Source organism: Ctenopharyngodon idella, chromosome 5 (genome assembly GCF_019924925.1).
Source record: "Ctenopharyngodon idella isolate HZGC_01 chromosome 5, HZGC01, whole genome shotgun sequence".
In the NCBI taxonomy this organism is placed as follows: Eukaryota; Metazoa; Chordata; class Actinopteri; order Cypriniformes; family Xenocyprididae; genus Ctenopharyngodon; species Ctenopharyngodon idella.
In genome coordinates, this window is record NC_067224.1 from 28,210,345 (window position 1) to 28,233,567 (window position 23,223).

Sequence of the window (23,223 nt, forward strand, 5' to 3'; positions counted from 1 at the left end):
GCACTTCATCATCAAAAATGATAGAGCAATGTGTAAAATTTGTTCGACTGAAATACTGAGAGGCGACTCATCGCTGAAGAATTTTACCACAACTGGTTAATCACCTGTGAACACACCCTGAACAGTTAAAGTACCGGTTTCTGTGTTTTGGTAAAAAATCCATTTTGGTGCTTCAATAATTTATTATTTGGTGGAAAAATGCTATTCACGGTGCATCTGAGGTTGCTGGGTAATGCTAAAAGCTGCTAAAAAACTCAAATCTTTTTGCTGATTTTTGCTTAAATTTTGCAAACCTCCACAGGCATTAAATGAAAAATGCTGTCATACTCCTAATGTGGAAAGACATGCAGTAGGAAATGTAATTTTGTGTGGAGACCCAGATTTGTAGAGGAGAGTTTTTGTCTCTCTTGCTCTGTCTCACTTCAGACAAACTCCAAAGTGTATTGAAAGCGAGCTGAGGTATCCACAGGCTGTTTATTAGAGAAAACATGTGATTAAAGTTCAGCTTTCATTTTGGATTTAGCTGCCACTTTAGAGAGTCACATGTATCTGTCTTATTAATTAAGCATTTTATTAGAGTCTTTATAAGAGGCTTTGAAAAGTGGAGAATTGGTGTTTATTTATAGCCCAGCAAATATCACCTACTTTATGATGCTCCATTTTTATTGTGGCAGCAAAAAGGAAAGTACTATATTTGATCTCTCTCTCTCTCTCTCTCTCTCTATATATATATATATATATATATATATATATATATATATATATATATATATATATATATATATAATCATAGATGCAGTAAGGAGTAACAGCATGCTTTTAAAATTCAATATATACTGTGATAATAAAATACCCTAATAAAGGGTATGTCTCAAGTACACTCCAATGGTAATCAATAAAATGAAACATAATACAAATGACAGAAACTTTCATTCATTTACATGGTTTACTTACTAAATTCTATATTTAGAGTATGTATATAGTCTACTCAATCCTTTCTGTCATTCAGAAAAACTTGCAATGTGTTTTGCTGAACTAATGAGGTGCTTTTTTCACAATTTTTACATTAGATTTGATAAAAAAAAAAAAAAAAGGGTTTCCATTGAAATTGCCCTGGAGCTCATTTTATTGAATCTGAAAGGTAGAGTCGAAACATCTACAGAGGCTTTAGCACTCAGGTCATGGTTTTAAAAATTATGCTGAGGCACAATTTTTTTTTCTCTGCGATGAGCTTTTAATCCTCACTTCTGAAACATCAAAGACTGAAGGAAAGAAAGAAAGAAAGAAAGAAAGCCAAAGACAGAGAGAGACAGAGAGAGAGTGAGACAGACTGGAGGAGGGAGAGGAAATCTAGACATTTGAACTGAACTATTAAACATCAGCTGTATTAAAAGTGACATTTAATAATGCAGAAAGACAATCGTGGACAGGAACAGGCCTTCCAGCATTGGATTTCTTTATATAGTTTTCAAGGCACCAGTAGGTTCCTTTATGTGCTCAAGGTTATTCCATACCTTTTCATGTGTATTATCAAAGACTGAGAATATTACAAGTACAGGTGTGATAGAAGTTATTGCTAATGTTAAATCCAAGCATCTGGTATAAATTTACACTAAATATTCCTTTTATTTTACTACATATCCATTGCTGACATCAGGTATGCAGTGCCTAAAGCAAACAGAAGTTATCTGGGGTCTTTTAAGCAGTAAGCGAGGTCTGTGGCCTGTGTCCCACATTTGGTGTAATCTCTGCGGTGCGCTATGCTATTTGATTTCTTTTTGTTGTCTCGCTCTCTTACTGTCTGTTTGTGTGCCCTTGGCTTATGTGTTTCCTCCATGCAATTCCAATCAGAATTCTATAATCTTACATATGTATGAGCCGCATAATGGAGAGTAGGAAGACTGCAGGCTCTTACTTACACTTGGTCATGGCGATATTATCAGTGTTCAAGGACAAACCCACCCTCTCATTGTCCTGGACCCTGCCCTACTAGATTGGAATGGTCCATGTGAGTTTGTTTCTGATGAGACCCCTGATTCACACTGAGGACTAAAGGACAATAATCACAGGTGAATTATTCTTGCTGCATGTAACTATTAATGTGCATAAATCTACTTGCACAGGAATCCGTCACAACTATGTATTGCTTGGAAATTATTGAATTGTCCCCCCAACCTGACACAAAACAAGACCTATGCAGATTGTTTAATACAGTGGTCACCAACCTTTTTAAGCCCAAGGTCCATGACCTCGACCTTTATGAAAGACAAAATCTACCTACTGAAGAATTTATAGAAGAAGACAGGCCAATTCAGATTCTGATTTATTTATGTATTTTTACAAGTAAATTGGCTGATTCCGATACTGGTTGCAGATATTTTTGTATTATTATTATTATTATTATTAGTATATTATATTTTTTATTTGCTCTATAACAAGCAAACTGGCCTTAAACAAAAACATCTAGACATTTCAAATTTGAGGTAACCACTGCATTTTAATCACGATCCAAACAAAGATGCTACACACATTGCATGAGCAGTTGCTTTTGATTTGAATTGGATTTAATTTCAGGATTTAAAGCAAAAACAGAATGGTCTGACTTTATCTTTGTGAAGTTATGTACTACACACAAAAAAAGCATAAAACAAAAACAGCAGACAGGCTGAATTAGATGCAAATTCACTCTCCGACAGCAGGTGGCGCTTATGGAAGAGCAGTGTTTCCTTGGTTACCACTGTAAACAAAGCAGCACTGACTTATAAATAGGCCTACTTTATTCGGAGGTAAGAGGAAAATTAAAATGCCATCGCCATAGAAACTTTGCTGAAGACTCACCCCCAATTCAATATTTATATTTTCTTCCGATATTTCGAGCATCGTGAACAGTGAGCTGCTCTGCCTGCTACAGAATTTTCTTTTCTCTTTGCGTCCGTCTTCAGCGGATGTGACTATGTATTATATTTGTTACTTTATTTCTTATTTTAGACTTTATCTTTTTGCCATTTTTAATTCTGAGGTGGAAACTGCCTTCCACAAAAGTACAGTGTGATCCAAAACATCCAAAATCAGTCCAAGGTCCAAAATCAGTCAGGCAATATGTCATGGGTTAAATGTCCTCATGTTATAAGATATAGGCTGCCTTACGCATATGAATCTTTTATTGTGAGCTAAACTCGTCACTGAGTTGTGAGAGAGGTCTGACTTTGATTCAGCACAGCTCTATTAAACACATCTACTCTGTTATCCAAGTGAGGATCAGCAATGTCTTTAAATATGGCTCTAAATTTGGCTGCCTCAATTAGCTCCTGTACAGTTAGTTAAATCAGGATGTTCTTGTTGGCCTAATAACCGTTAGAATCATATAAAGACAAGAAATCATTTCTCTGTGAGAGGCTTCTTCAGATAGTGGTAATTTGAACAAGTTAGAATAAAATAGGGATACATGAGGCTAACAATTAAACATGATGTTTTACATTCCAGTGTCAACATTTTTTTTTATAAAAAAGGCCTCAGTAATTGTATTTCTTTAAAGTTGGTCAATTTTTGGGTGAAGTAGATGATACAGTTACAATATAATGAATCCATTGTAAGCTGATATGACTGTTTTTTTCCTTTCATAGCTGAGAACAAAAGCAGTTGTTATAAAGCTATAATATAATGTTTGTCAAGCCAACCTGATAACCTTTTATTTATTTACTCCAGAACGGATAAATGCACCATACATGTTTTTCTGTTTATTCTCATTGTCAGGGCAGTGACTTCACAGGTTTGTTTCTGTCACTGATTATTTAGCAGTAGAGGCCAGACTAGCCATAACAGTGGGAGATTTACTGTTTGCAGTTTTGTTTGTAGTGTGCAACAGCTTCAGTGAGTTTTGGTCATATATTTAGATTTCACAAGTTCGCCTGCCCATCCAGTCTGAATGGTTAATGGTAAAACAAACTTGGCTTGCTGTCCTCGAAGGAGGCCCGAACCTGAAGCTCGGCTCGAGCTCAGAGTTAAACCCCCCTATAACAGTACTGCGCAGAGGGAGAATAAGAGAAATAGAGGAGGGAGATGGGGAGGAGGAGGGATGCTGGAAGAACTGTCACTGGGATGACGTTGTGACTGCTGCTTATACACGCTTGTAATGTTGATTGACAGGACTGAATGTTTAGGCTCCTCCCAAACCTACGTTTGGAACTACATTAAGAGCAAATTAATGAATTTTATTTTAATTGTGGAGGATTATTGTGGCCTAATATATGATCATATGAATTTTCATCACTTTTTATTAGGGCTGTCACGTTTCCTCAGTTCTCGAAAAATCCTCGATTGCAATTTGCTCATGTCGATTAACCGGCAAAATACCGGAAGTGGTGCATTTCATGGACGAGAATTCATGAACTGCATTATTAGAACGTTTTCAAAGGCTGCACGATATATGAACCATTCCAAAATCATAATATAGCATAGTGCTATAGTGAAATCACAAAGCTTGCGATTCAGTTAAATAACGCTGCGTGTACATGGTAAAGCGCGACACTTTAATTATTTACATGAGTATTCCGTGTTTCTCAGAGCTGCTCCTTTCACAGTAAATGATGCTCCACACAAACTCAGTCTCTGCATGTGCTGTTTGTTTGGGGTTCCAATAATGTGCTTTTGGGAACCCATGAAGTCTGACGCGCTTTGTGTTTCAGTTGGACTGTTATCAATTAAATGCTTGGAGCGCATCTTAGCAGCTCGGCTAACAAACTCTCTGCATATGCTGCAAGTTTGGGTTTCTTATAACTTTCATCTGGGTACGAAACGTGCGCTATCATCAGATTTGTGATGTAAATCATTTATAAACCGAAGCCAACACAGAAGAATACATCAGTAACTTATGTTTCTAAATATGTGAACTGTTGTTCATCGCGATTTCAAAATAAAAGTTAAAACTCTCACTCTGAGTTTGCATGTTTTGATGTCCACATGTTCTTGTTCAAAAAATTACAGTGACGTAAAGTAGTGGCCAAATATTAAAGATTAAGTGGACATTTGAATTAAATGTTGTTTGGCAAATATTAAACAAGGATTTGATCATGCTGTATGTGTAACAACAACAATCAAAAGGCCGTTGGCGCCCTAGGCATTTGTTATAATGTGTAATGTAGCCTATATTAGTTGATTGTTCATATTATGTATTTTAACAGTGTCGTTCAGTTTTTTTGAACCAATTATTATTGCATCATTGTTATTATACCCATGTATTTTAAGTCATTTTTTAATCATATAATTATTGTTCACTTAGGTCTATTTTTACCACACACACACAAAATCAGATTACTTGATTAATCGCCAAAATAATCGACTGATTACTTGATTACCAAAATAATTGTTAGTGACATCCTTAACGAATGGAGATTTGGCATTACATTTACATTGTATTGAAGACACAAAGCACAATACAGCTATTCAGGAAAGCATTAGATGCTTTTAAATCTTCATGTCTTTTAAGCAGTGGGTTTTAATGCTTTGAGAATATTGCAGATTATCTGGCAAAACTGAAGCCGTAGCATAACTCTTCGTTTGTACTGATGCATTTTTTTTTTTTTTTTTTTTTTCCCTCTTAGGAGGGAGGAGCGGCAAACAAATTGGAAGATGAAAGTGTTAATGGACAGAACAAAGGCTTGTGAAGCTCTGATGAAATATGGATGAGGGCCTGTCAAAAAAAACATGAAAACATATCATGTGAAGAGTCCTTGGGTCTAACAGAAAGTCTTTCATACCCAAGACAAAGACTGATTGCTAATGAACTCACTTTTCCACACTTTAATTCCCTATTAGATTCACCATGCACCACATTTTCAGAATGTCAAGTTATGTCTTACTGTTTGATGCTCAGGACTTTTTATTATTTATTATAATTAATGTGACACAAAAAATAATAAGAAGCACTAATAGCCTGTCCTAGTTTTTTTTTTTTTTTTTTTTTTTTTTTTTTTCTCTCTTTTTCTCTCTGTTGTAATCTACAGAGGTGCTGTACAGTGTGGTGCAGATGCCTGTGCAAGGAAGTTTTGGCTTGAATCTGAAATCCCACTTTTCTGGCATTATGTCTTTCTGCTCTCAAAATTCTGGGTCTGAACATGGTATAATGACTAAGCAACTAGAGGCCAAATAGTGAAGATGTGTATAGTGCTTTGGAATAGAATATGCAGTGGAACTGTGGAATGTTGTTAACCCAGTTTATTTTATGACTAATTAAATTTATAGCTGTACATTTTATTTATTTATTTATTTATTTTTAAGCACCATCTGTTGGATTTTTACAACTTAACACATATCTTGGTATACCTTTAGAACTGAAACTGGAAAATGGTGTAAATTTATTGGTATTTTCATGGACGGATTTACCTCATATTGTGACATAGACAAAAGAAATTTTTTTGCAAACAAGCAGAGATGGTCCAACTGCGTGCTGAACTTCTTTCAAGATTGAGTCAAGGTGGAGTTGTGAGGTTTGACCGACAGTTTGAGGAGCCAGTGGAGTTACGAGGCTTAGTCACAAGCTTGTTTAAATAGTTTTCATTGGTTAAATATTTGCAAAAACCCACAGACAGATGTAAAGGGTGACCAATCATAATGATTTATGAAAGAAAAAGAAAAATGATAAAGGAGATAAAAACATTTCTGCCCAACAGTGACAATATTTTACATTTTATTAATATATAAAGTAACTGTCTTAGAGTTTTTATTTGAGTGACTGAATTTTATTTTATTTTATTTTTCTTTGAACTGTATTTCATAGAAATGTGCATAATCATTACCCCCTATGGTTACTTCTAGGAGTCACAACTCTAGCTAGCCATGCAGTAAATCAGTATTGACAAAACCCCAGAATAACATAAGAACAGCTCGCAGCATGAGTAGGATTTAATGTGTTGAATAAATTAGGCTTTTCCTTATGAACCATTTTTCCTTTGAATTACATTGTCAGATTGAAAAACTATTTGACAAAATTCAACTCGGTGCTCGGCTGCTATCGGGGTTCTTCTAAAATGTGTCTCAGCGTGGAAGTGAACTGTCTATGTGCCACCAAACAGTCTTTGACTTGTTTTAATTTGTGTGTCCTTATGGAATGCGTGCTGTTGTTATCTCTAAAGGGGGCAGAGTCTGCTTTCCTTGATGAATCCATCAAAAAGCCCTCTAGGAAAAGGAGCATAGAATGAGTATAAGAAACTGCAGCATCATCTCTATATATGTTTGAGGTAAGAAAGATAAGATGATGTTGTAGGTAAAACTGAGTCCGATTCAGGTGAATAAACTTGGATGCGGTGCATGGAACAGGAATCCTGCCCTCAGTATTGACAGGGTCATCTACACTTTAACTCACTTTTGATATGAAAACAAAGTAAACCCTGAAGGAGACACGTCTCAGCAAACAGTCCTTTACCAGTGGAGTGTGGGTCCTTTTACAGTAATGAATCTTGAAAGCTTTCTCTATTTGCCATTTATTTTTCCCCTGTGCTTACCCATGAGTAGAGCTTGATGTTTTCCTCTGGCCAAATGACAGTGGGGTTTGGAACATCATGTGCTTTTGTGCTTAGAGCTAAATTGCGGCTCTCTAAATCTATTGCTGTGACAGTTCAACCCCAATCTGAGTTTACTTCACTCTTTGAGACTAGTTTAGTCTACTTCCATGTAATTACCTTACCCAAGACTCCCATAAGGACTAGACTCAAAAGTACTTAACGGTATACTTCAGGTCAGATTAGTCCATAAGTGTCATTTCTTCAAATGCAACCCCACTATTTGTTGCTGAGTATGATCTAATGATTTATTTGGGGTTAATGCAGTTAATCTCAAACATGATACATGAGAACAAATACGCATAATATGTACAGTATGTATGCACATTTTATACTATAGTGCTGGCCTGACAATAGTAAAAATACAGTTTTTATTGTGAATTATTATTATTAATGTAAGTTTCATTTTTATTTTTATATTTTAACATTTTAAAAATGTAATTGAATTTTCAGCATCATTACTCCAGTCTTCAGTGTCACATGATCCTTCAGAAATCATTCTGATATGTTGATTTGGTGCTCCAGAAAGCACCAAATCAACATATCCTTTCCTTTCCTTCTATTCTTATTTATTTTTTCTTCTTCGCAAATATGAGATGGGAAGAAAAATTTGCGTTCAAAGAGCAACTTTGAATTTGCTCTCATAACCTTTGTGTTTGAAAGTTTTACATGTAAAAGCAAAGTTTCTAGAGGAATGCAAAACTTTTGCGAGCGAATGCAAAAGCATTGAAATATATTTATTCATCCCATTTCATATTTTTTCCATCACTATGTCACTTTAGGGGCTCTGTAGAAAACATTTGTGCCTTTCAGGATTCTTTAATAAATGGAAAGCTGAAAAGAAAAGCACTTATTTTAAATATATATATTTTTTTGTAACATCGTAAATGTCTTTAATGTTGCTTTTGATCAATACAACGCATCCTTGCTGAATAAAAGAAAACAGAGCACACACATATATATAGATATAGGCTATATCATTTATTTTTTTTAAAAGGACTTTTTCCCCAAAAAATCAATTGATAGCACCTGACTATTAAACACTGACAGGCAAAAGTGTATACAGACAAATTTGTATATTTATTGTTTGTTGGTGTAATGGGAAACTGAGAGGAAATTATGGATAGAATTGTTGTAGAAGAGGTTGAAGAGAAATGTGTGTGTCTGTATTTGCACACTCTCCAGGTGCTGAAGCAGCATCATTCTCAATAAGTTCCATCTGTCTCTTTCGATCTCTCCATGTCTTTTTTCATATTTACTCTCTTGAGGGGAGAAATAGGAGGACTGGGCTAATAAGACTCTCGTGCAATCTTCAAACACAAGGTGACATATCATATTTTCAACCACATTCATCTGTGATCAGTCAGATCTGTTTCGTCCAGGTCCATGTGTCATTTTTTTTCAAAGTCTAAGAAAAGCAGACAGGAAATCTTTTACTTCTTTAAGAGGAAATGAGTGGCTTTCAATGCAGATTATTCCAGTGCCACTCTCTGTCCTTCATTTCCACACTTTGCCTCTTGCCTTTGTGTTGAGGATGAAGTTCAATTACCCTCTTGTCAAACAACATCATTTTCAGGTAAACTGAGCAGTGAATTGATTTGGCCCACTCTCTGAAAGCTGTACTGTCAAACCCAAGTAATTGATGGGTTTGTGATTTGTGGCTCCACACTCACTTAACGCCAGCCACAGTAATTATTTATTGGCCAGTGCATAAGATGGGCTCTGCCATCAGTCTCTGCTCCAGTGCTCTCTTCTATGGTAATTTTTATACTTTTTCTTCACAATACATAAATTTTCTAGTCTGTCCAAAGAGTGTGAACTCAGATAAGTGAACCATGAAATATAAAAACTTATTAGGCTAATAAAGGCACAAATCTTTCACTTTTATTTAATACAGCCATGTTATTCTCTTACAATACTGTGATTGCAGAATAATCTGATTGTGTACAAAAATAATAAACACACATTTAAACACATTCCCTCTCTTTCAGAGCCGGAAACATGCAAACAAAGTGCGTCTGTATTACATGTTGCATCCAGTAGATGGGGGATGTCCAGCTAAGAAGCTTAGAACAGATGATGTGAGTATTTCATCCTATTCTTTTTTTTTTTTTTTTTTTTTTTTTTAATGAGCATTTCCAGCCATTGCTTTCTACAGCCAATCTTTTTCACAGTAATGTGCTTCATACACCCCAACCATTAAAAAAAAAAATAACCCACTTCATTTTGTGCACACATTCAAACATTTGATTTAATAGACTGAAGTTTTCTTGTATAGTTATGATGCAAACATCTTTTGAAATCAAAGTAAATAAATTTAAATTACAATGAAGCACACTGCATCTGTGGACCGTTTGGCTGCTATTAAAGGTGGGGTAAGCCATTTTTCAAAAACGCTGTTGGACATTGGGTTGATTTCAAATAACAACAAACAAACCTACCCCTCTCTTCATTGCTCCGCCTCCAAAACTCACCCTCCAATCCTAACCACACTGCTCTGAGTCAGTCTCAAACCCCGGCCCGATCGCTGCTGGCAGGCGAGGCGAGTGCACTAACAATGACGCTAAACACCGCATTATCTAGCGGTCGTCAGTGCGCAGTGGTTTACCTGCAAACCTCTCATTATCTGGCCCCTGTTACACACGCAATGCCAGAGTGGATATCTGTTTATCACAGCTGACGCGCAACAAAATAATGCTTCAAGAACAATAAAGAGCAGATGATGAACAAACGACAAGAAAGCACAAAAAAAATGAATGTACAGTACACAAGAGTAAACACAAACAGGAGTGTGTTGTTAGTCACCAACAGCACAGCAGCTCCAGACAATGAATGACACTCAAACCCAGTGTTACTCACGTGTGAAGCAGAATCAAAGCAGCCTCCGCATCTGTTTTCAGGCCTTCCCGCTTAACTCTCTCCAGCGCTGGAAAGCTTTTCTAATATTAACGTGTCTCCTAAAGCGCTTGCCCAGTCATAAACCTTTATTCCAGTGATATTCTTTTGAGCTCTTTTGTGTTGTCTCATCTCTCTTTAAATCTCTTCTTCAAATCTCCTTCATACATCCCCTAATGCTGAATTGGTTACATGTTTGTTGTAGTGTTGGCCCGACTAACTTCCAAACAGTGTTTTTGAAAAATGAATTACTCCACCTTTAATATATCACATTTCCTGCCATGGAGTGATATATCTGGAGTGATATCAGTGTGCACTTTTAATCTGTCTGTATGACAGGGTTTGTATTCTATGTATTCTTGTATTCGTTTGTATTGTATTTGGGCTAGACTGCTAGATTGAGCACATTGTTGTCACATTGATGCATATGTACACGGCTAATTAAAAAGAATACCTCTTTTCTTTAACAGAAGTCATTTTTATTTCATGTATTTTTATGCGTTTATATCTGAAATCATAACTGGTTCCCCTATAATCAAGTGTACTTGCAGACTCCTACAGGAGAGCTCTGGCAACCCCCAGGTTGGTAACCCTGCTTTACAGTTTGTTTGTCTGTGCAAACTTATGACTGGTGCCTTATTTGTGCATGAATATAGTGGTGATTCAAAAGTTGTAGCACGTCAGTCCATCTTATCATCAAAAGGAGGCAACAGCTTGGCAAGTGTGAAATATATTTTGATCCATCTGTTTTTGTGTTGAATTGTCACTTTGAGTTAATAGGTGTTGCTGCCTGTGTTTAAGCTTGGGTTTGAGAGTGGAGGTGATTTTGGCCAGCAGATTTGGAATGAAGGCAAGTTATGTTCAAGAAACAAATAAAACAAGTCATTTCAATTCAAGTCTAACTCAACTCTGAACTTCAGCCATTTTCTGGGATGAGTCTCGCTGAGATGATAGTCAGTCTGCTGTTTTTCTCTCAGTAAGACAAAGCAAGCTTCTGCTTTATTACCATGTTTGATGGGCTATTTACACAACAAGAGGGGTTCACAAGCATAAGGTTGTGTGAATGTTGCTGGGATCAGCCTTTTTGCACTCTCTGCTGTGCAGAGAAAGTCTATGATGCCTGTGGTTTTTGCAGATGTTACATGTTCTTCAGACTGCCTCCAAACAGATCGACAAAGCTCTCACCACAGGAGGCCAAATGCACATCTAAATGTTTATGTGAGAGTCGGAGATTGCAAAATCTCATAGCCATCGGCTATGGGATGCAGTTAGAATTAAATGATATTGAACGCTGTATACTGTATGTTTTATTGATATTCCTATATGGCCATAGTAATTGTATACATCATTAGACGAGGTATTGAAGTGAAGACACTGACAGAGAACTGCATTTACTCACAGCAGTAATGAAGGTGATTAGTATACGATTATTGTGTAGGGAACATCCAACTTCAGTGGCCAGATTTCAAAAGACCATGTGCTGCTTTTTCGACTGAACTTTAACACTTAGCTTGTATCAGATCGATAGTAACAACGAAAAGGCATTCAAATAGTGATCGATCCATGTCATGTGTCAATAGGCTCTGCAGACAAACTAGACTTTGTGCAAGTTGGACAGCAAATTTTAATGAGCCATTACCCACTGAAGCTGATGTTAATGAGGTAGAAATATGGACATGTCTTGTCAATGAATACAAATCATAGGCCAAAACCTGACTTTTTTTCTGAGGGGAAAGAGAGGCAGTTCAAAAATAAAAAATGACTACATTTAAGAGACTAAGTTGGAGCGTTGTCAGACCTGTAGATGACATTATAAGATGAAGAGGTTCTCTTTGGTTTTGAACTGTGATGATTAATGTGTACACCCACAGAATTAGACATTGCTGCTTTTTATGTAACACATTTTCCATAATGAATTATGATACAGCTTGGTTTGTTGGTTCATTGGGTTGGATTTCTCTCCCACCACAAGCGAACCGCTCCAGAGGTCATTTTAAATCAGGGCAAGACCACCTCATTCAGCTGATCTCGTACTGATTATTTTGGTGCGAATTCGAGCATGATTGCTGGTTTCATATACTGTATGCCCAAACAAAACTGAGCTAAGAAAGAAAATTCTCCAGGTTGCAAAACAATGGCTCCAAATGAGGCAGGTTTGAAAACACCCTTTCGGTTTGATTTTTCAAACAAAGCTATCATATGTGACCATTGCTAGCAAAATGAGTAGGAATGCGCACAGGCTAATTACAAGCTACAGGCAAAACAAGTCAAAAATGTCGATTTTGGTAGAATTTGAGGTTTTCAAAAAAATGAGTTCATTAAGACCTCTTCTAGTGATCCAAATTCTTTAAATAGCATTTATACATCTAAAAGTATCTTTATTTGTATGTTTTTTTTTTTTTTTTTTTTTTGAGAGGAGTACCTTTCCTTTGTCCATTTAAAAAAAAATGCTGTTTTTCTCTACTCGCTTCACCACTCGCGCTTCCCCTCAGCAGCTTCATCATTAGTCCAAGTTTGGTATCGTTTTAAAGAGGTATCGTTGATGGCATGAGTCTGAACCAATGAAATGTGATTTTTCAAACTCATGCTGATGTAAACAAATCGATCTTACTCGCGCTGACTGACAGATCTGAAGCGTGCGCGCACAGATGCCTCAGACAGTGCGCGATCCCGATTTATATAAACAGAATTACAGTACTTCAACATATTGAAGTAAAATTTTGAAAAAAAAAAAAGTTGATTTTTATATATATATATATAAAAAAAATTTTTTTTCCTATAGATATTTGATTTTGACGTGGTGTGTGCCAAATTAGGTGTTATTAACAGGGATTTTAAGGTATGGTTGCTAAGCATTTTGTTTTGGAACCTTCAGAAAACTTTAACATTTTTTTGTCGGATTCCAACAAATCATACATAATTTTGAAGGTTTTTTTAATAGAGATTGTAACAATAACAATAACTCTTTTTTGAAGATTTGCTCATTGCGACTCATTTTGCCAGCACGGGTCACGTATGACTCCAGAAGACTTGAAATATACTGTAGCATCTGAGTCATATAAACCACTTTTATTATAATTTTTACTATTTTATTTTATTTTTTTGTGGGGAGAGCGGGAGAGTGATTAATTTAAGCCTTAGTTTGAGTTAATTAACTTACCCTAAACATTACATTTTTTTTCCCCACTTAAATATTGAGTTAATCCTCTTACACTCCCTTATCACTTATCAGTTAATGTACTTCTGAAAATCAATATAAAAATAGTGCAAGATGTGGAATTTTTTGTGATTACCTTTTCCCTGTCATTAACCTAAAAACGTGAAAACTCAGGAGTCAGAAGGCGTTCAGTCAAAATCAGCACTTTTCACAGTGGGACTGAGGGAGTAGAGTGGAACTGAAAGCAATTATTTTTCCACTACATTGCCCTTTCTGATATTTATAGATCAATGAACTTTACATGGCTACTGTTGTGTTTATGCTGCTCTCAGATATTGTTGTAATGTTTATGACTCTGCAGCAAGAAAAAAACGGTGAAAGTTTTGTGCCAGCAGTTTTACTTGTTCAGAAAAGGCTTAGATCTAGTGATTTTTCTTGATCTCATCAATGATGTGTGAATATGTCCCCCCCCCAAACACACAAGAACTTTTCTACAGTTTAAATGTTAAAAGTAACATTAAAATGTTAATAATTAACTAATTAACTTAATTTAATTATATTGTCAACCAGTCCAAATGTATCTACACACAAAGTGCTGCCTGCATTTTCTTTAGGTCATTTTGTTTTTCTCCTCTCTTTTCTAAGAGCATAGGATTGTGTAAAAGTAAACTGGCCCTTGACCAGTGTGGAGAAGCAAAATCCACCTGCATTAAGAGTCATTGAGCAGCCAAGTTCTAACAAGCTGTCCTTTGCTCTCTCAACGCCTAATAAAGCGGCAGCAGATCGTACAGGGGATCACTGACCACATCCATCTGCTTAACACAAATCAGCTGTCGGCAGCAGCTACTAATAGCTACATGGTCCCCTAAGGACACTTTAAAAATCTCTCCCCAAGTCTCTAGCACTGTAACTCTATGCAGGGGCTGTGGCGAAGGATACAATTAGCAGCCTGGGACAACTTATGCACTGATCGAATAGCCCATTGGATACTCACTCCTGTTTAATTAGCTGTGATTAAATCAACCCCTGCTGGGGCTCGAGTTTCCAGGGGAGAGGAGGCAGACGAAGTGCGTGTGGAGGACCAGAAAGAAAGTAGAGTAGTAGAAGAAAGTGAGCTGGAACTCTAGCCTGGATCTACAGCTTTTGTTCTAGTCTTTGTTTCTCTCAGTTAATGACAGATCAGTGACTGTGTGTGGAATGTCCAGACAGCAGGAGACTGATATAGCTGTTTAGTTTCCTATTTACATTTACATTTGAGTTGACATTTTATTCTTATGCCGTTTGTGTATTGGTAGAACACAGGGTTCAGGGATGCATGTCAGGGTTCCACATGCATTAATAATCATGATGTGTATGTTAGTTATAAAAACACTGAATATCAGAATTATGTTTTTACTGCATGAAATTACTTAATGGGATGTGTACACAGAAAAGGCATAAACTTGGCTTTGTTTAGACCTGCTCTTCTGCTGCATTTATACATTTATACTTGTTGTAAATTATGTACTGTCAGTAGTATAATTTCTGATCTGTGTGTTTAGTATTATTTATATACTATTATTTATTAATACTTTTGAATTATCTCTAAGTTTTGTATTTTCAGTTTATTTTAATTTTAATTTTGATTAGTTTTAGTAGTTTTGTGTTTTTTTTTATTTTTTATTTTAAATTTATTTATTTATTTAATAATTTTAGTTAAACAACACACTTTCTGATTTGACTCACTTGCCATAGTTTTAGGCAAGAGTTTGTTGAAAATCCAGGAATTTTCTGCAGACCACTGGCTATTTTATTTAGAGAAACGCTGCTCTATCCATTTGTTATGTCAAGACATATCGAATACTATTTCCAGGTCCAAGCCTCTACTCTGTTTCAACAGCCGTTTGAGCACTATTCATTTAGCACAACTTTAAGCTAAACTTTTACAAACTTGCATTGTACATCACCAGGGCAGGACTTGGGGGGGGGGCTGGGGGGCCCTGGGCTTGAGATTATGTTTGGGGCCCTACTTACATTACAAATGACCTCAACAAGAACATCATGGAGTAGCACAAAATATAAAATATGCTTTGAGGTTCCTAGCTATTAATATGCAGCATGCCTAGCCTAGTCAAATTTTAGAGGTAATATTAAATGGTCATTATAATACAATAAAATACAGGATGTACTCTTTCAGTTGAGAGAAGATCAAAACCCTGAAATAACACTTGTGTGAATAAAGCCAGAGATGAACACTATTTTTAAATTTATTGTAAAATCTGTGTCCTCTTATATCAGATTCTTAAATTTAATCAATAAATTCAATCAGAATAAAAAGACACTTTATGGCTATTACCAAACAAATGAAATTGGTATCAATGAAATCCATCTTTGGATTTACACATACGGTTTAATGCAGCTCAGACGTGGTGTGAATGGATTTACACAGCAATTATAATTGCATAAATTATGTTAAGAGACTTATGTTTTAAATATAACATTTTTAATGTAGAAATATTAAATGAGTGAAAATTAAATAATAGACTACTTTTTAAATATGAAACTAAAACCGTCAGTAGGTCTTAATGAGTGAGTTGAATCCTTCATTCATTCCAGTTGTCTAAAATTCTATAACTTTCAAACGACTGTATTTATGAATGGGTAGCCTAATTGAATCATTTACTCATCTTAGGGCTGCACGATTTGGAGAAAAAATCTAATTGCGATTTTTCTGGTTAAAATTGTGTTTTGCGATTTTATAAAACAAATGAAAATAAAAAAATATATAAACAATACCAGGCTTGTTTTGCTTGTTTGTAGCGCTGCACAATTTGGCCTGAAATTTTGTGCTAATATATTATTTTGACTAATTATTTTTATTATTATTATCATTATTGCTAAATAAAAATATTAATATTAATATTAATAATAATAATAAAGTATTTAAAGTAAAGTATTTAGCATTAGTATTTAATTATAAATATAACTATAATAATTAGAAAATATTTAAAACTTGTATGACAAAATGTGGGGTTACCTGTTAACATGCAAGCAGTATGTCTATAAATCATTAGAAAGGTCTAAGGATTTATTATCAAATATTATATTATTATGATAAAAAATCTGTCTCAATAATTTCTTTATTTTTGTCAGGAGGTATGCAAAATCAAAAACGGAGTCCATGTATTTAATATGAACTACGCGCCTCTTATGCATCCACTGTGGGAAAAAAAAACCCTGTACACTTATGTACGCTGGAGAAAAACATATTGATTATATGTTCCCCTCAAAGTTCTTTAGAGAGAGGAATTATTTTTCCTATTTTTACCCTGAATAGGATTGAGTGAGCTTTACTTGGCGCTAAACATGTCTGTTTCATACTGGACGCTGGAGGGCGCCCTTGAGCAGATACACCAAATACTCCAAATATACGCAATATAACAAATGCTGTTCCAGGAAATACCCAATGGGCATCATGCTATCACTGTGACTGAATAAAAAGAAGATAAAAACGCTTTGATTGATTAAACATGAATAAAATAAACAGACGACTATAACAATACATGGTTTATATGTTTTCTTCAAGCCTTCTCAGGTATTTCTGTAATAATAAAGTATATTTATAATCTAATGCTAATCAAAATGCTATTTCAAACACTCAGCTGACGTTATGAAGTGACTTTGGAGTAAAAACACATTAAATGTTGTCTTTTGCTAGAAAAGAAGTTCATAAAGGCTTCTCATGTTTGGAAAGTTTGTATATTTGACGTGTGTTGCTTTTCTAATGCAGTGCTCTCAGATGGAGCGTCATTTACTACTGTCACAGAGCAGCTCTTCACTAACTTGCTGTGTACATATTTATATAATTAAAAATCGCAGCCTTTGCAATGTCATAATCGCACTAAGCCAAATCTCGATTACGATTAATCGTGCAGCCCTAACTCATCTGATTCGTTCAATACATAAACACAGTGTTGCTTGGAGACGCATCGGTTCCGGTGTTGTTCTATTTTCTTTGACGGAGTAAAAACAGAATGTGTGCTCTTAAAATCATGTTTTGTGGAAAATTATAATTAGAAATGATCATTCTCTGCAAATAAAGGAGGCTTGAACATATGAGAATTTATCAGTATTTTTCTATGTGCACTCTTTTGGGCTAAAAGCCTTAATGGGACTGTTTAAAGTAGCCATCTGATCACAAATAAATGGAAGCAGACACAATTCAATTCGTGTGTCCTTCTATGTGAAATGATGAATACCTATTTATAGCCATTGCTCACACTTGCCCGACAGTGGAAATGCAGCTAATAATTTCTGACTTGCATATAATTGATCAAATTAAAGTAACATAAACGGATAAAACCCTATTAGGCGGGGTCCATGGGCTGCAGCCTAGTCAAGACCAATGGTAAGTCTGGCCATGTACATTACAGTTTCTGTTTTGTTTCACAGTGTTTTATATTTTGATATTTTTTCCAATATTTTAATGATTAAGATTAAGAAGATAAGTCACTGCCTGGCCAACTGAGTTTCGCTATGAACATAAATGTTAGAATCATGATTTTTCAGCAGTACTACAGCACACCGTTACTGTTTGTTATTTGCTATTTTGGGATCTGACATCAGACTTTACAAGCGGATACTGATGTACTGCTGAGCTTACACATGACGTGAATGAAAATGTAACTTGTACATCAGTTTACTAGTATCTTGGCATGGTATTTAATCTTTAACCTTGTCAGAGCCACAGGCCAGTCTTGAGACGCTGATGTATTTGACACAAGTTTGAACCTGAACCTTAAGGGATAAATTTGTAAGAAATAAATATATTTATGGCCTTACAAGATAAGTGTCTCAAATGGGGACGGTTTTATACAGCGATTTTAAGTATCTGTTGGATCCTGACTGATGCGATGTGAACTGACAGCACTGTGCTTGCCATGGTTGGCATAGCATCCGGTTCTCATGGAGACGCAGACCAGACTGAGTCATGGGTTCTCTGACCTTTTTTTTGTGTTCTGTCTCAAAGTGAACACTCTTCCATTTTTGATGGAAGATATATGTAATTAACGATAAGAAATATAAGTGAATAATCATTATAGTGAATATTTCTTCTCCAGTTAAAAGCACATTGTTCTTGTAGCATTTGGTTTTGGGGATTATGAAACCGTGAAGGAATAGCTTCACAGCTGTAGAACAATATATACTGTGTAAACAGAATTAAACCTCAAAAGGTTTTACACTAAAGCAATCTCTTCGAAGCCCCCAGAGCGCTTTCACCAGCAACTATTGCCTGCGAGCCTCAGACACAATTGCTGAACTTAGGTCTTTCATTGTTCACAGATTTTTTTTCTTAGAGGCACACAAGCTTAAGCATCAGATCTAAAACCTGAAAAAAAAAAGAAAAAAAACACATAAAGAAAATAGTATATACTGTAGCTTTTGAAAGAAAGCTGTGAAAGGTAAAAGCATCTTTGCATTTTGTTTAAAGGGGTATTGCTGTTTTTATGTTGGCACAATGTATATTTAAAATGTTATGTGATGTGTGTATTATTTTTGACATTGTTACCAATACATCATTACTCTCAAGCCAAATTATTTGAGGCAGTTTTATATTTGATATATTTATACATTTATTATGTTATATACAGATGAAATGTTTTTGTTTGTATTATTTGTGGCAGTTATATTAATTTGTATGTAATATTTGTTATATACAGTTGTTAATTTTATTTTTTATCATTTATTATTTGTGGCAGTTTTATATTCAGGCAGTGTGTATGTATATATATAATATATATACACACAAACCCGATTCCAAAAAAGTTGGGACACTGTACAAATTGTGAATAAAAAAAGAATGCAATGATGTGGAAGTTTCAAATTTCAATATTTTATTCAGAATACAACATAGATGACATATCAAATGTTTAAACTGAGAAAATATATCATTTTAAGGGAAAAATAAGTTGATTTTAAATTTCATGGCATCAACACATCTCAAAAAAGTTGGGACAAGGCCATGTTTACCACTGTGGGGCATCCCCTCTTCTTTTTATAACAGTCTGCAAACGTCTGGGGACTGAGGAGACAAGTTGCTCAAGTTTAGGAATAGGAATGTTGTCCCATTCTTGTCTAATACAGGCTTCTAGTTGCTCAACTGTCTTAGGTCTTCTTTGTCGCATCTTCCTCTTTATGATGCGCCAAATGTTTTCTATGGGTGAAAGATCTGGACTGCTGGCTGGCCATTTCAGTACCCGGATCCTTCTTCTACGCAGCCATGATGTTGTAATTGATGCAGTATGTGGTCTGGCATTGTCATGTTGGAAAATGCAAGGTCTTCTCTGAAAGAGACGACGTCTGGATGGGAGCATATGTTGTTCTAGAACTTGGATATACCTTTCAGCATTGATGGTGCCTTTCCAGATGTGTAAGCTGCCCATGCCACACGCACTCATGCAACCCCATACCATGAGAGATGCAGGCTTCTGAACTGAGCGCTGATAACAACTTGGGTTGTCCTTGTCCTCTTTAGTCCAGATGACATGGCGTCCCAGTTTTCCAAAAAGAACTTCAAATTTTGATTCGTCTGACCACAGAACAGTTTTCCACTTTGCCACAGTCCATTTTAAATGAGCCTTGGCCCAGAGAAAATGCCTGCGCTTCTGGATCATATTTAGATATGGCTTCTTTTTTGACCTATAGAGTTTTAGCCGGCAACGGCGAATGGCACGGTGGATTGTGTTTTCTGGAAGTATTCCTGAGCCCATGTTGTGATTTCCATTACAGTAGCATTCCTGTATGTGATGCAGTGCTGTCTAAGGGCCCGAAGATCACGGGCATCCAGTATGGTTTTCCGGCCTTGACCCTTACGCACAGAGATTGCTCCAGATTATCTGAATCTTTGGATGATATTATGCACTGTAGATGATGATAACTTCAAACTCTTTTTATACCCAATCATGTTGCCAATTGACCTAATAAGTTGCAAATTGGTCCTCCAGCTGTTCCTTATATGTACATTTAACTTTTCCGGCCTCTTATTGCTACCTGTCCCAACTTTTTTGGAATGTGTAGCTCTCATGAAATCCAAAATGAGCCAATATTTGGCATGACATTTCAAAATGTCTAACTTTCAACATTTGATATGTTATCTATATTCTATTGTAAATAAAATATAAGTTTATAAGATTTGTAAATTATTGCATTCCTTTTTTATTCACAATTTGTACAGTGTCCCAACTTTTTTTGGAATCGGGTTTGTGTATATATATATATATATATATATATGTGTGTGTGTGTGTATGTGTGTGTGTGTGTATATATATATATATATATATATATATATATATATATATATATATATATATATATATATATATATATATATACACATGTATATGCTACTATTTGTTATATACAGATGTCATTTTTGTATATAAAAATGTAAAGTAACACAAAGTTTAGTTTATATTTGTATACACATACAGGATGCTTTCCTTCTGGGACTCACTGATCCTCTGTGTAAATTATCATATCTCCTTATCTCTTCTTGGTATTTGGACAGCAATTACAAATTCAGCATCTCTTTCCCACAGGCTGGTTCTGCTGTTCCAATCAGATGGTTATCGGCTTCCTGATTATTCCATCACAGCCCTGATGAACCCTGTCAGACTCTTAACAGTTCTGTCTCTGCTTAGTTGGGCAATAGGCAGTCATTTGTCACTTTGAATTGACTTTATATGATACTGCAGAGATATGCAAAATGCAGAAATGTGTGCCTATTGCACAAATGAAGCACTAACAAACTTATTTCTGCTTTCAAACGCTGAGTTTATGATCTCAAAGTTTGAGTTATATGATCTCAATATAATCCTTGACATACAGTAAGTAAATGGAGTTGCATGTGGGCAACAGCAAAATGAACATAATGGAAAGGGGTTACTAAGATCTGCACAGGAACCAACATAATGTGCATCCACTGGAGAAAAGGCAAAAGTGTAGTTAGATTATGCCTAGTTTGATTTTATTCTCAGCAGTTGTCAGAAATGAGTGAACGACAGCATGAAGTACAAAGTGAAGTTAATTTAAGAGTATGAAATATGATACTATACTCAGGGCTCTACACTGTGACCATTTGAAAATAACTACGTGCGACTGTGAAAAAATATTTAGGCGCATCGGTGCAGCATTTTCTTTTTCTTTTTTTTTTTTTTTTGTCATGCCAACACAGTGAATAGAATTGAAACCTCATATTGCTTTCTAAATAATTATACTGATTATCATATACATAAAAAAAAAAAAAAACAGATTTTTTTGTTGAAACCTATAGAGCCCCTAAAGGGACATGGTGGAGGAAAAATTATGGGATGGGAGGTAAAAAAGAAAAAAAATTGTTCGCTCGCAAATGTTTTGCTTTCTCCTGAAAAACTTTGCTTTCTTTCGCAAAACCTTTTGCATAAATTTTCTCAGAGGAATACAAACATTTTGTGAGTGAACACTCATTCTCATTTTTCTCCCTCCCTTATTTTCTGTCTCCTCTCAACTGTCTCTATCAATAGCTAAAACCCAAAATGGAAAAATGCTCTAAAACTAGTAGAGTTGGCAAAGGTATTCATGGGCATGCATGAACTGATGATTGTTGAATGCAAAGAAGCTTAATTGTTTGTGTGTAAATGGTCTGCATTAGAAAACAAGCATTCACAAAGCATTAATCTCGAGTAAAAAACAATGTTAGAGAGCATTTTGTCTACCTAGGTCATAGTTGCAGTTCTTTAAAATGCAGTGTTTGTTTATTTTCAGTTAAAGTGATCTTTGTAATTTAAAATATTCTCTCCTTTTCCAAAGTAATATGTAGGGACAACAATAAGTAAGTCATTTGCTTGTTGATTCCCCTGAAGAGTGTTCCTCTGATGAAACCCGATGAGCCCAAGACTGCAACAGTGGCTCAACCAGTGTCATGCGTTTTGTCTGAACAATGGTGATTCTTGTGGCATTAAAAACACATTACACCTTGAACCTTTAACATTGAGATTTTATAGTGTTAAAAAAGTAAACTTATGCTTTCTTTGCTAATGCCTTAGCATTTAGCGAATATACACTTCTACATAATTTGCAGAATTTTACAAATTTTCATAAAAAATTTACAATGAAAGGAAGGTAGCGTGACAATGGAGTTTGTAACAGTCTTCTGAAGATGCAAACCTTTAATACCCTGATTATTTTCTTAGCTATTGAAGTTGCATTAATATTATTATGATCGTAAAGCTCTGTGGAAGACACTCTGTTTTGTGTTGACAGAAAAGTGCATTTTATCGCTTTCAGATAAAAAAGATTATTTTATTGCATGAATGAAATGGACACAAATCCGTTTTGCTGAGAAGAAATGCGTCTTTCTAAGTGACAGGCTGTGAATTGCTGTGTAGACGTATATCCAGATATGTAATTATCTTCAGCTTTGCACATGGCTTTAGAATAAGTGAGCCACACATATCTGACGAATCACATTGGAGATTAAATCTGGAGGGATTCAGCTGAGTCAGGGGTTTTCTGTTGCATTTTCCTATAGAAGATTCCTGGATGTCATTTTTCTGTTCAACATACCATCAGTTTTGTTCATGCACACACATATTTGTG

At 35.5% G+C, this 23,223-nt stretch overlaps 1 protein-coding gene across 3 annotated transcripts in view; it reads left to right on the forward strand.

Moving 5' to 3' along the window:
* zmat4a (zinc finger, matrin-type 4a) overlaps nucleotides 1–23,223 on the forward strand; it is a 94,790-nt gene that overhangs the window by 18,288 nt on the left and 53,279 nt on the right. For 2 of the 3 annotated variants that reach the window (XM_051895122.1, XM_051895119.1), the window contains exon 3: nucleotides 9,548–9,637. The exons of the other annotated variant lie outside the window; for it this stretch is intronic. In XM_051895122.1, coding sequence (XP_051751082.1) covers nucleotides 9,548–9,637 — 90 coding nt within the window. The remainder of the gene's footprint in view (nucleotides 1–9,547; nucleotides 9,638–23,223) is intronic. 3 annotated transcript variants of the gene reach the window in all.